General features: G+C 40.6%; 1 protein-coding gene across 17 annotated transcripts in view; it reads left to right on the top strand.

Annotated features, from left to right (window-relative positions):
* Positions 1-14,012, top strand: part of NRXN3 (neurexin 3) — a 1,545,560-nt gene that overhangs the window by 565,919 nt on the left and 965,629 nt on the right. For all 17 annotated transcript variants that reach the window (XM_070415785.1, XM_070415793.1, XM_070415776.1 and 14 more), the window contains one exon: positions 13,567-13,770. In XM_070415785.1, coding sequence (XP_070271886.1) covers positions 13,567-13,770 — 204 coding nt within the window. The remainder of the gene's footprint in view (positions 1-13,566; positions 13,771-14,012) is intronic.

The following is a 14,012-nucleotide window of genomic DNA, read 5'->3' as shown; positions in this document are numbered from 1 at the left end:
GTGACCCCCCATCACACCTCTGCTTCTGCCACTGCCGGCAGTGCAAGCCTCGGCCAGCCCTGGTTACCTGAGCCGTGGGCAGCCCTGGGAAGCTGGGAAGCCACCATGTGAGGCTTGCCTGCACCTCAGGCTGGCCCTGGGAGGCTGAGCAGCCACCATCTGAGGCTTGCCTGTGCCTCGGGTCAGCCCTGGGTGGCTGGGGGGCTAAGGGGTCTGGGAGACTCCAGAGGCAGGCACGTGGCAAGGCCAGGCCCACCTGGGGATGGACCCAGCCTTGCTGCACCTGCTGCCCCACCAGGGTTGAGGGGACTGGGCGCCACCATCTTGTGGCTGTGGGCGCTGCCATCTTTGAGGGCGTGGCAGTCAATTAGCATATTCCCTCCTTATAGGCTGTGGGCACAGCCATCTTTGCAACAGCATGAGGGTCAATTAGCATATTCCCTCTTTATTAGATACGATTATGTAAAATCGGCTATTGTAAAAATTAAGTTATGAAATTTTTATTAAAATGTTTCTTACATACCATTATATTGGCTGGGCCACAAAAATATTCATTGTAGGCCACAAATTTGACATGATTTGATTTGTTTCTAGCCCAACTACAAAATGAAAATTTGTATATATAAAAGCCTAAGTGACTGGACGACTGGACAGCCAGCCAGTAGCTATGATGCGCATTGATCACCAGGGGGCAGATGCTCAACGCAGGAGCTTCCCCCTTGTCAGTGTGCTCCCACAGCTGGAGCGCCGCTTAGCTGACAGACAGGTCCAGACACTGGGCTCATGGAGGGCAAGCACAGCTGTGATGGCGCAAGAGCATCTCCCAGGGACACTCCCCCTGTGTGCCCTTGTGGCTGCAGCAGGTGCACTGGGGCGGGATGAGTGGGAAAGTCGCCCAGCCTGGGCTCAGGCTCCTCCCTGGCCACAAGGTGCTTCGAGCACTACTTTGTGCTGTGTGGGATTGACACGGATAGCAGGCTGAAGCCTGACAAGCTGGCAAGGTAAGGCTGGGCTGCGGCAGTGTAGAGGTCTACTGATTCCCGTAGGCCTGGCCGAAGGACCCCACCGGTGCACGAATCTGTGCACCTGGCCTCTAATAGAAATATAAAATTAAAAAGGGGAAAAACAAACCTCAAAATGGATAGAACTACTCTCTGATAGCAAGAAAAATAAACATGAAACCAGAAATATACGGAGGGTGGTATAATAAGGTGAGGGGACTTTTATTTTTACTAGAAACTGTCCACCCAGTCATCAGACACACCCTTGATTCTCTCGTGGTTCACAATATAATTAAGTGTTGACTCGGGGACTTTGGAACAGTGTCACTGAGTCATAAAGAAGCTCAGGAGAAAATGTTGAGAGACCAATTAATGTCCTGTACCACATACCTTTCTTCTGCTCCAGTGCTATTCTTGGCCCCCTTATTCCTAAGTTTCAGCAATAGCTCTCAGACTGGTGTGCCTCACAGGCAGTTTGGCAAGCTAAGCATGGTGACGAAGCCAGATAACTTGTTCCCTGTAGACTTATAAACTCATCAGCTGTGGGCTGCTAATATAACTCACAATACACTTTGTCAGCCCTATAAAACAACTTTCTGTTTGTAGGGGAATGGGACGCTGACAAGAAGTGTTTACAGCTTAATTTTAGCTGTGTTCTCCATTGTTGCTGCAGTAGCAGCCTGTGTGTGATGCATCCTTGTCATCTGCCAGACAGTTACAACTTTTTTTTTCTTTGTGTTTGGCAAGCTAAGCACAACATTGGGCTTTGCTTCATATCCACCCCAGGATCCTATTACCTTAGGGTGTGATAGTTATGGTGTGCACCTCCATCTTTAGGGACAAAGGCACTGAGGCTTCATTGTTGAGTACTCCACAATGGTGACTTATATCTGGATAACATTATCTGAGGTCTTACTCTTCTAGGTGGAGTTCTAATAAAATTATAGAAATAAAAGGGTTAAGAAGGGGAAGATCTGAGATATGTCACCCATGCATATTCAGTCAAATGATTATCTTTCCGTTGACTATTTCTTTCTCTCTGTGTCTTACAATAGCTATTTGCCATTTATATCATTAGGCTAACAAGGTTATTTCTAGCCCACCATCACCCCAGGTGTGACTATAGCTAAAATTAAAACTCCACAAGGACAGAATTTTGTTTTTTTATTTCGAAATTCCTAGAAGAGTCCCTGGAAACATAACAGGTACTAAAACACCATGTATTGAATAATAAGTCCAACTGTTGACATAGTAAATCTGCCCCACTGATTTGGAAGTAGATAACACAAGTAATATAGTCTCTCAAGAAGAGTGTGTTCCACTGAGCATTGGCCAGGGCATCCACAAACTAATGTGTCAGCCTGAGACATTGCATAGGATCAAACATTCATTCTAATCACATGTTTTTGAAAAACATATATGGAATTCAATTCCAGGGCTAATTTATTAACCTGATGACTCTAGATTCTACTGTGCACAAATGTAGACTTATAAGATTTCCCTCTATTAATTATCTTTTTGCTCTTCATTACATCTAATAGAAGAGATGTCTTTTAATTAATACCTTGTGCCAACTCAATGCAATGTCTGGCACTATCTCAATTCTCCTGTATTCCTTTCTATAGCTAACTCTGCTTAAGTGGTATTGGAAAAGAATATACGTATACACACACACATATATTATATGTCATATATATCTTATGTACAGGGGTGGGAAAATGCAGGTTAAGTTACCAGCCATCATTACCTAAAAGATAAATCATGAGCATAATAATACAAATAAATAATACAACAATTAATAAATAATAATACAAGAATAAGCTCCGTTTTGCATACTCAAACTTTTGTCCACCCCCGTATATGACTTACATATGTATCAACAATATTTTACACCAGGTCAATAGATCTTTGGGTATTTATAATAATAAAAGCATAATATACTAATTAGACCAGACAACCAAATGACCTTCCAGATATCATTCCGGATGTCCTTCTGGACAAAGCCATGGCAGCGGGGGTGAGGCAGAGGTGGCTAGGGATGATAAGGCAGACAGGTGAGCAGTTATGGTGATCAGGCAGGCAGGCAGGTGAGTGGTTAGGGGCAATCAGACAGGCAGAGGTGATTAGGGGTGATCAGGCAGGCAGGCAGAGGTGGTTAGGGGTGATCAGACAGGCAGGTGAGTGGTTAGGGGTGATCAGGCAGGCAGGCAGGCAAGCAGTTAGGAACGAGTGGTCCTGGATTGTGAGAGGGATGTCCGACTGTCAGTTTAGGCCCACAGAGATCAGGCCCAAACTGGCAGTTGGACATCCCAGAAGGGATCCTCAGTTGTGAGAGAGTGCAGGCTGGGCTGAGGGACTGCCCTGCCTCCCCTCCTGTGCATGAATTTTATGCCCCAGGCCTATAGTTATCCTATATAATAAAGAATTAATATGCAAATTGACCATCACACCCTCGTACAAGATGGCTGCCCCCATGTGGTCACAAGATGGCCACTACAAGATGGCTGGCAGGGGAGGGCAATTGAGGGTGACCGGGCCTGCAAGGGAGGGAGGGCAGTTGCGGGGGCAGGCCTGTAGGGGAGGATAGTTAGGGGCAACCAGGTTGGCAGGAGAGGGCAGTTGGGGGTTATCAGGCCGGTAGGGGAGCAGTTAGACGTTGATCAGGCTGGCAGGCAGGAGAGGTTAGGGGCAGTTGGGCAGGCAGGCAGGCGAGAAATTGGGAGCCATCAGTCCTGGATTGTGAAAAGGATGTCCGACTTTCAGATTGTGAGAGAGATGTCCAACTGCCTAAACTGGCAGTCGGACATCCCCCAAGGGGTCCCAGATTGGAGAAAGTGCAGGCTGGGCTGAGGGACACCCCCCCCCACAGTGCACGAATTTCATGCACCGGGCACTAGTATATAATATGTTTGAGTGTGTGGATTTATTGAGTCATCTGTTTCAGAACATTGCTGATTTTGTAAAACTTGATTTTGGAAGCAGGATTCCAAACAGAAAAAAAATGGGGTGATTTTTAATATTTTCATAAGAAAAATGTCAAGGCCTTTGAATATTAACTCAGTTTCCTCAGTTATCAAACAAAAGGTTCAATTGCAAGTAAATTTTATGTTTCTAACTCTAAATGTCCATGAAACTCAGAGGTAGTAATCTTGTAGCTTCTATGCTATTTCTTTTCTAATAAAGTGACAAAAGACTAATTCTACACTAAGAAGTTAATCAGACTTTTGGTAATTTCTTCATTGGTTGATTATTCTAGAATGTTTATTTTATATTTCTAGAAAATTTGATTTTGGTTCATGTTGAAATAATGGCCAGGTCTCTTCTTGTAAAAAATATGTAGACAACTGAGATTTGGTGAGTTGATACATTATGGAGCAGCTGACAGATGGTAAGTGTCAACTGCTGCCCTAGAAGACTTGTTTTTCTGGTCTGTTCTAGACACTACTAAAGTAATATTCCAATGAGCACAGCTGTCTGCAGAACAGTTCTCTGAGCCTTTAACCCAGTCATTTGGGACTCCAAATACCAACAATTAGCCTGGAAAACACAATGAGGACAGGCATTTAGTCACCCATTAATCACTTCACTATATCAGTTCAATGTTATTGTGTAACAATATTCTAAAATAAAACAAAGGTGATAGGTATACAAATCTGTTTACTATATATTCTTACCTGCAGTCAGTCATTCCTGTTGATGATTCAGAAAATGTTTATTCAAATTGTAGTGTCCAAATATTGTCAGTGACCATGAGAGATCAAATATATTCTCTGGAATACTGACAAGAAGACTATGACAGCAACCTGTAGGCAGAAAAGAAAGTCTATAGAATAGGGCTGTCTGTCTTTCAGGATGAATAGTGTAGCTGGACCAGGATATGAGGTTCAATCACTGAATATAGTTTGCCCGTGACTGTTATGAGCCATGCTTGCCATCCTAGTTAAATATAAAAGCTCTTACTCTAGGGTTCTCTAGTGCAATCTTTACCATGATTGAGAGAGTAGATGCATTGTGTAGGGAATTTGAGAACAGAATAAAGCAGAATTTCCATCTAATGTCTCCACCTAATCAAAGAGGACTTGATAGTGAAGAGGAGGACTAACAAAGCACTGTAATTAACTCATCACAATTACATTTCACTTTACAGTTTGCAGAACTATTTCAAACCTTTTTTCCTTAAGTGATTTAAAGATATATATTATTCAAACATACATAAGGGAAATGGGAGGTCAGAGAATATGTGGCTTTCCCAAGGTTGCATTCCATAAGAGGTGGTACTGGGCATGGAATATGGGCCTCCTGACACCTCAGCTCTTTCTGTTGACCAATCCTACCTCTAATATGGAAGTTATGGGCCATCTTTAGACATCAGAAAAATTAAAACACACACAGCATTGATAGAGCACTCAGTGATATCAGAAATTTGGATATTTTTATATTCTTCAGGGTTTTCCTTTTGATGGATATCTATCTATCTATCTATCTATCTATCTATCTATCTATCATCTATCTATCTATCTATCTATCTATCTATCTAATGCATTTTTGGATTCATTCTCCACCCTTCTCTATTTAGCTTTTCTCTCTGGAAGGTTATCCTATATGGATTGCATTAACATGTTCCATTGTCCTCTGTATTTCAGTTGAGTTGCTCAGTGGGAAGCACCAAGGGAGAAGAAATGGAAGGATGAGAATGAGGTCTGGATATTTAATTCCCTGTCTCTCTCCCTGTAATGGTTACTACTGTCTGTGCTACTTGACATAAGGCCACTGCTCTTGTGAGACATACATAGCTCGCTCTCTTTCTCTCTCTCTCTTCCTCGTGGTTCTGGCAATTGATTGGCCTTCCCCTTACTCCATCAGGGCTAGTGATAGTGGTCTGCTCTTAACAGTTCTGAACACTGCATTACTCATTGAGGTTTCCCTATCCCTTACCTATACCTTTGTAAATCTTAACCTTTATTAAAACTTCATCAAATGGCAGAATTTGAGTGGATCATCTATTTCCCATTAGTATTGTGATTGATTCAGTGTTATTATTATGCATGCTATTGAAGGGGAAACTGAGGTCCAAGAATGTTTCACAATTAAATAACTTGCAGGTATAAGATTCCATCAAATCTTCTAACTCCATGCTTATATACTTACAGTCGCAGAAAGCACACTGAGCAATGATTCTGAATGGGAGGCTGACACATATGTTTCATTACAGCTCTTCACTATACATGTTTCTTGAATTGACTTAAAGAGTCAGAGAAATTCTCAGGGACCTACCACTGTTATTTATAAATGTTGTGTTTTAAAATTTATAAAATTATACATTTTATAAACCAGGGTTCCTGTAACCCTGGTATCTGAAAGTACATATGTGCTTTTCTTAAAGTAAGATATGTTGATAAAAAATTTCATAATGATTTTAGAGTGGCCTAGTTGTTGGGGAATGAGAAGCCAGTATGACTTTATGTAATGACAGCATTATGTTGAGACTATGAAAAGTTAGTTATTCTTGGCCTTATCCATGGGAGGGAAGACATTACCTCACATCGATTTTGTTGATTCTCTATAACTGTTGGCTACTGTTGGGTCTGTTTGTAACTAGAGATTTATATTGCTCCTGCTCTTGCAAAATACAGATTTAGAACTTGGCAGACATTCCTACATAGATTTGCACAGTGTTTAAGATCAGTCCAGCTTGGGAGAGGAAGCAACCTGTGTATTTTGAAGCTTTGTCAGAATAAAATACACCTAAGGAATGGGTGAGGCCAATAGCTGCATGAGTGAGTAGGAGGATGTCTTGAAGGTACAAAAAGAGGGTGAGAGAAGTGATTATTTAATGACACCTTGCTTACAATGTTGAACATGAAGAGTATCTTCTCTCCATAGGAGATGGCTCATGCGCAGATGGGGGTATAGTTATGGGAATTCTGTTTGGTATACTCAGTGCAGAATGAGAGCTGGCAAAGTCTACTGAATGAAAGCACATTGCTAATTGCTCATAGTACTATATGGATGTCAATGGATCCTTTGCATTTGTTAGAAAAAGCACATTAATTGTGTTGTCTAGTACTTTTGTTTACCTTTTTCCTATTATGCTCTACCAATCTGGCTTTCTCCTTTAAGGCTATAGTAGATGTAAATAATGTCACTTTCTGTTATGTGTAGGCAAGAAAAATCTTTGTATCATTCACTTCCTACAGTCCATTTCCCCTACAGTTTTACTTCTCTTCTTGATTAGGATTTCATCATATCTAATACAATATATGCTTATCCTAAGAATAAAGAACTATTAAGTTTTGATTATTTTCTGTTTCTTTGGTGTTCGATGTAATCATTTGATTATGGTAAGCAATGGGAAGATGTAGGTAAATGTTACCTGCCAGAAACTTCCTTTTTCAAGTTAAAAAAAAAAAAAAGAATATACCAGCCAACTAATCACTAGCCCTATGAAAGAAAAGAGGCACAACTCAATATCATAAATCTCCAACGTAGGAGCAAGACACATGATTCTGAGGCAAAGCCAAGATGAATGGCCAAACATAGTCAGGCTGCCAACTCTGCCTATGCTTTTCAGGTATAATATTGTCTAGTTGACAAAAATACTGAGAATTATCCCTAATATTTTATGGAGGGAACTAAATAGACTGAGTATATGTTCTTATCTGGTCTCACCTTTGAATAAAGAGTAGTGGAAATAGCTACATGAGGAAAACACATGTAATAGAAACTGACAATAAGAATGACATTCAAAAGAGAATTTAGTAGGGTTAAATGGATCAGAAGTCTGAATGTATCTCCCTCCATTGCCTTGGGATGCACTCTCTAACCAGATGGGTGACTTCTGATATAGGACATTTAGCAAAGTTTCAGAAATAAGAACACAGTTCTTGTAGCTAAAGGAAGATCATAGACAATCTTGATTGAGCTCTTCATATCCTCATTATCTTCCCATATTTCACCATCTCTATATGCCTGGACAATACTATTTCATTTTTTTAAGTTCAGTGACAAAATCAATATATATCTCAGTGTTGAGTAAACTATTGCACCTATGAGAGAATACTGGCATTGTACAAACTCAAGTACATGAAAGCAATGTCTGTAAAATTCTGCACAAAATAAAGTGTGATTCAAGAAATATATGAACTCTGATAAAATTTAAATAAAAGACCACAAACATTCACAACCATAAACAAATTTTGGTAATATAACACTGGTGAGTTTTTTTTTTTACAAAGATATTATTATAAAATACAAGCATTTAAAAAATAAAATAATTACTCAGAAATAGAGAAATTATGATGAAAGGCTTGGTTAGAACAATGGCCACATTTAAATGTACAACAAATACATGATGGTTGTTCACATTATCTATATATATAAAAAGCCAGCGAGCCATAACTCTGTAACAACCAGAACAACCAGTTGCTATGATGACCACTGTGGGCCAGCAAACCGGCACGATCAAGGGGTGGGGCCAGTGGCCAACCTCCCACAGCCCCTCCCCAGGCTGCCCCGCCCCCCATCGGACTTTCCCACCCTGATCAAGGTCAGGGCTGGCTGGCCAAACCCCCCTGCTATTCCCCCCTACAGCCCCATCCCCAATCAGCCCACCCCACCATTATAGGCCCACAGCCCCTCCCCCTGGCCGGCCCAGCCCCTGATCGCACCCCCCACCCCAATAGGGGGCAGGGCCAGCTGGCCAACCTCCTGCAGCCCCTCCCCCCACCCAGCCCCACCCCAGATCAGCACCCCTACCCCAATAAGGGGCAGGGATGGCTGGCCAACCACCCATGTCTCCTCCCCGAGGCTGCTGGCTCCAGATTGGCACCCCCCACCACATTTGGGGGTGGGGCTGGCTGGCCCACCACCCAAAGCCCCTCCTCATGGCCTGCCCTACCCCCAATCGGTCCCCCAACTCCAATCAGGGGCAGGGCACTCTGGCCAATCCCCCGTGGCTCCTCCCTCCAGCTGGACCCCACCCATGCACGAATTTGTGAACTGGGCCTCTAGTAAATATAGAACAGTGTATACCTGTGTCAGAGATCTCCAGAACTATCCTCCATCCGGATAATTCTCCGGAAGGATTCACAGAACCCAGTAACCTTTATATTCATGGTTATGGTTTATTGCAGCAAAAGTTACAGAGTAAAGGCAGCAATAGGAAAAGTATATGGAGTGAAGTTTGGAAGGAACCAGGCACAAGATCACAAAAGTCCTCTCCTCTCCCAGTTGAGTTCAACAGGAGGTACTTAATTTATCTAGTGATGTCATGTGATAGCACATGCAAAGTGTTGCCAACCAGGAAGTTCCCTAAACCCAGAATCCAGGGATTTTATTGGGGACAAGATACATAGAGTATGTGTGTGACTGATTTCAGTAACTAGTGGCAGTGGTGGTAATGAGGGGGAACAGTACTCAGACTTGCTATAATATGTTATCTAAAATGTTCAGTTTTCAACAACAATTGTGAGACTTGTAAAGAAACAGGAAAATGTGACCCATTTATAGGAATAAATATAGCAATAGAAACTGCCTTTAAGGAAGCCAAGATGTTAGACTTAGCAGATAAAGACTACACAAAATATATTATAAATGTTAAAATAATTAAGGACAATTTGCTTAAAGAATAATAGGAAAATAATAGAATAATGACTCACCAAATAGAGAATATTAACACTCATATAAGAATGCATTCATTTATATACATTTCTACACATATTTATAGGGATACAAGTGGCCATTAATTTTGGAATGTATTTAAGTTGAAGGCATTGAAATGAGCATTTCATGGCTCAATAAATACCCTAACATCTCTTAAAAAGGAGTGTCCATAATCTATGGGTCTGTACAGTAGACAGCACCTAGTAATGATTAGTAGTACTCATAATTATAAAAATAGAGCACTATAAATATTTATATATGGGGGGGTCTCACACACTTTGATTAATTATAAAGGCAGTGTTTATTAAAACATATTTCATTTTAAAAATTGAGCTATCAACCTTTAATGCATACATACATTTTTGGGACACCCTGTATAATCATATATTATGTAGAAATGTATGTATTATCTGTGTACATATAATTTTGTGTTCATAAATAATATAAAACTTTTTTTGGTGTTGGATTTCTTTTTTTTATTTGTTTAAGGTATTACCAATAGTAGTACATATGTATCCTTTTTTTCCCCATTGATCTCCCCATGGCCTCCCCTACCCCCCAGTACTCTCCCTCACCCCCACAGTGTCTTGCATCTACTGGTTGTGCTTACATGCATGCATAAAAGTCCTTCAGTTGATCTCTTACCCCACCCCAATCATACCCTACCTTCCCCCTGTAGTTTGACAGTCTGTTTGATGATTCTTTGCCTCTATCTATTTTTGTTCAACAGTTTATAATGTTCTTTATATTCCACAAATGAGTGAGATCATGTGGTATTTTTCTTTCACTGACAAGCTTATTTCACTTAGCATAATGCTCTCCAGTTCCATCCATGCTATTGCAAATGGTAAGAATTCCTTCTTTTTTACAGCAGCATAGTATTCCATTGTGTAGATGTACCACAGTTTTCCAATCCACTTATCTGCTGATGGGTACTTAGGCTGTTTCCAAATCTTAGCTATTGTAAATTGGGCTGCTATGATCATAGGGGTGCATATATCCTTTCTGATTGGTGTTTCTGTTTTCTTGGGATATATTCTAGAAGTGGTATTACTGGGTCAAAGGGCAGTTCCATTTTTAATTTTTTTAGGAAATTCCATACTGTTTTCCATAGTGGCTGCACCAGTCTGCATTCCCACCAACATTGAAGGAGGGTTACTTTTTCTCTGCATCCTCTCCAGCATTTGTCGTTTGTTGATTTGTTGATGATAGCCATTCTGACAGGTGTGAGATGGTACCTCATTATTGTTTTGGTTTGCATCTCTTGAATGATTAGTGACTTTGAGCATGTTGTCATATGTCTCTTGGCTTTCTGAATGTCCTCTTTCAAAAAGTGTCTATTTAGGTCCTTTGCCAATTTTTTTATTGGGTTGTTTATCTTCCTTTTGTTAAGTTGTATGAGTTCCCTGTAAATGTTGGAGATTAAACCCTTATCAGAGATAACATTGGCAAATATGTTCTCCCATGCACTGGGCTTTCTTATTGTTTTGTTGATGGTTTATTTTGCATAAATAATATAAAACTTTAAATAATTGCATCTATGTATGTATGTGTGTATATGCATGCACACAAACACATTATATATATATATATATATATATATACACTCACACACACACACACGGACTCCACACTCTATGAGGAAGCACTAAAGATGGGCTTTGGGTCCTTAGGAAATATGCTGTGTTCCTAGCATAGCTCTCTGACAATTTGTTAGAAAGGTTAAGTATACAGCCATGAGAATCAGACTGCCTGTGTTCAATTCCCACCTCTGCCATTAGTTAGCTGTGTGACCTGGCATCTATAAAACACAGTAGTAATATTGTTTTCTTCACAGTGCTCCTGTGAGGAGTAATTGTCTTCTTAATGCATGTAAAGCCCTAGACAGCACAAGGCAAACAGTTAGTGCTCAATAAATTTTAGCTATCATTATTGATCTACTTGTGATTCTGCTCTTTCAGGAAATAAAACAGTTTTTTGTGTTTGTTTGTTTTTTCAAATCTGGAGCATGTGCGAAATTTAGATTATGCTTCTCACCTAAGAACCGAGCTTCATCATAACTTCTTTTATTGTGATGGTGTCTACAACTGTCACACCTTTATCTGTGATCTCCTTAGAGTTTTCAAATTGTAACGTACAGCTATTAGCATGTTGTGGGTGTTAATGGAGTGATGACTGCTTCCCAGGAATGATCAGATGCATTTATTTTGCCTTTCATGGATTTTTGTGTGTTATGTAAATAAGGTGGGGTTATGGTGATGGCACATACTATTTTGAGAACCTTCTATGTAATCTGCCTGGGCTCTTCCTGTTTTGATTCCACTTATGCATGAGGACAGAAGACGCTGGCCTCTTTTCTTCTCTTTTACGTCCTCAACACCTAAAAGAGTGCCTGGTACACAAATGAACACATTGTAGTAGCTCATAATCTAAAACCATTCATTTAATTTCCAGTATCTACCAAAGTCCGTTGATATTATTCCAATCTTAAACTACCCTTGTAATTACTTATCAAAATATGCTGGATGCTTCTGTTAAATTGAATAATTTATTATCTGAGCATCCTCCTGTCTTTTATGTGTATAGAGGTGCTATTTTATCTACCTATTAAACCTAATGCCATTGCTTCTTTCATATAAACCCACCCATCTACCAAGACCAGCTCAGACTCTCCCCATCTTCTCTCCTCACCTGCATGCCACAGCCTCTCTCTCCTAAAGGCCACTGTCATTGATATATCTTCCCCATGTCATTTAACAATTTTTATATTCTAGTACAGTTATTTGTGTCTTCCACATCTCTCTTCAGAACAGGAACAGGAACTTTGTCTGTCACACTTTTGTGCTTGTAGATAGATAGCAAGTATTTGGCAGCAGCAAATGTTTAATAAGGACTTACTCAATGCCTGATACTGAGTCCAGTGACAGATTGGCTCCATAGGAAAGTGAGTAAGTCTCTTTCTTTATTCTCTAAGACTGTTTGCTAAATGAGTGATTAAACAAATGAATGAGCACCATGCTGCTGCAGAACAGACCCTGGACTTAGTATTGGATCTTATTGGATCTACTGGGTTAAAATCCAGGCTGTGTGACTTGGAGATGATAACTTTCCCCCCTAAGAGTCTTGGTATCTTGTTTGAAAATAGGAATAATAAATCCACATTGTAGCACTAATTGACATAACATATTGGGGGCAGTGAAGGGAGCTTGTAGCCAAAGTGTTTATATTGCAGAAGGTATCTAATAAAAGTGAGTTTGTTTCTTCATTAAGAAGTGCTATTTGAATAACAGTAAAATGAATGGTTTTCAAGGGTGTCATTAGCTCAACTTTATCAATTTTCTTTGAATGGACCAAGCAAATTTTTTTCTTTTCATGAGTTTATTGAGATGGAAGCATATTCTTATACTGTCTAGCCACTAGGGATGTTGGGGGGCCAGGCTGTGTTCCTGCTCTTTCCTTCTTCTAGAAGTTCTCCGGTAAATTACCTGTTTGCTGTCTTGGTTATAAACAGCTACTCTCCTCTTATTCCACATTAAATACTTACAGGAGTCTAAATTTTGTTTAATGTACTTTATTTTATCTACAGCATACAGAACTATACTTACTACTGTTGTGGGGACACTTTCACTTTTGCAAAATGCCTTCATATCCATTATTTCATTCAGTACCCGTGACAAATCTGTGAGCTTAGTAGGGCAGGGACCAGTGCCATCAAGCCTTTTCCAAATGAGGTCATAGAACCTCAGAGTTTGAGTGGTCTACTGAAGGTCACGTAGCTTAGAAGTGGCAATGGAGGTCTAGCAACCTGCCTACAGATTTACTGTCCTCTCCATCCTGCTTTGCTTATGCTGAAAGCAAGGGGAAACTCACCTTTTCATCCTAACGATCTCTTCCTTCTTTGCAGAGGCTTCCATCTTGAGCTACGATGGCAGCATGTACATGAAGATCATCATGCCCATGGTCATGCACACGGAGGCTGAGGACGTGTCCTTCCGCTTCATGTCCCAGCGTGCTTATGGGCTGCTGGTGGCCACAACCTCCAGGGACTCTGCTGACACCCTGCGTTTGGAGCTGGACGGGGGACGTGTCAAGCTCATGGTTAACTTAGGTATCGTATGAAGTACCCTCTGCCACTCTGTTTGGGCTTGTCTTCCCTTTCTTTTCTGATTTTCATTGATTTGATTGAATTCTTTGTTTGTTTCTTAAAAGTTAGCTGCTCACTTGTTTAATAGACCAAGGATAAAATCCAACAGCAACAAACACCTTTTCCTTGTTTCTGCATGAGGTTTTGATGTCAATTTCTGGTTTCTGAAAATAGTGGTGGTTTTATTTTTCTTTCTTTCTTTTTAT

The sequence above is a fragment of the Myotis yumanensis genome, unplaced genomic scaffold (genome assembly GCF_028538775.1).
Source record: "Myotis yumanensis isolate MYYU_CA2020_CCGP unplaced genomic scaffold, mMyoYum1.0.hap1 SCAF_1, whole genome shotgun sequence".
NCBI lineage: Eukaryota > Metazoa > Chordata > Mammalia > Chiroptera > Vespertilionidae > Myotis > Myotis yumanensis.
This window is presented reverse-complemented; position numbering and strand designations above follow the sequence as displayed.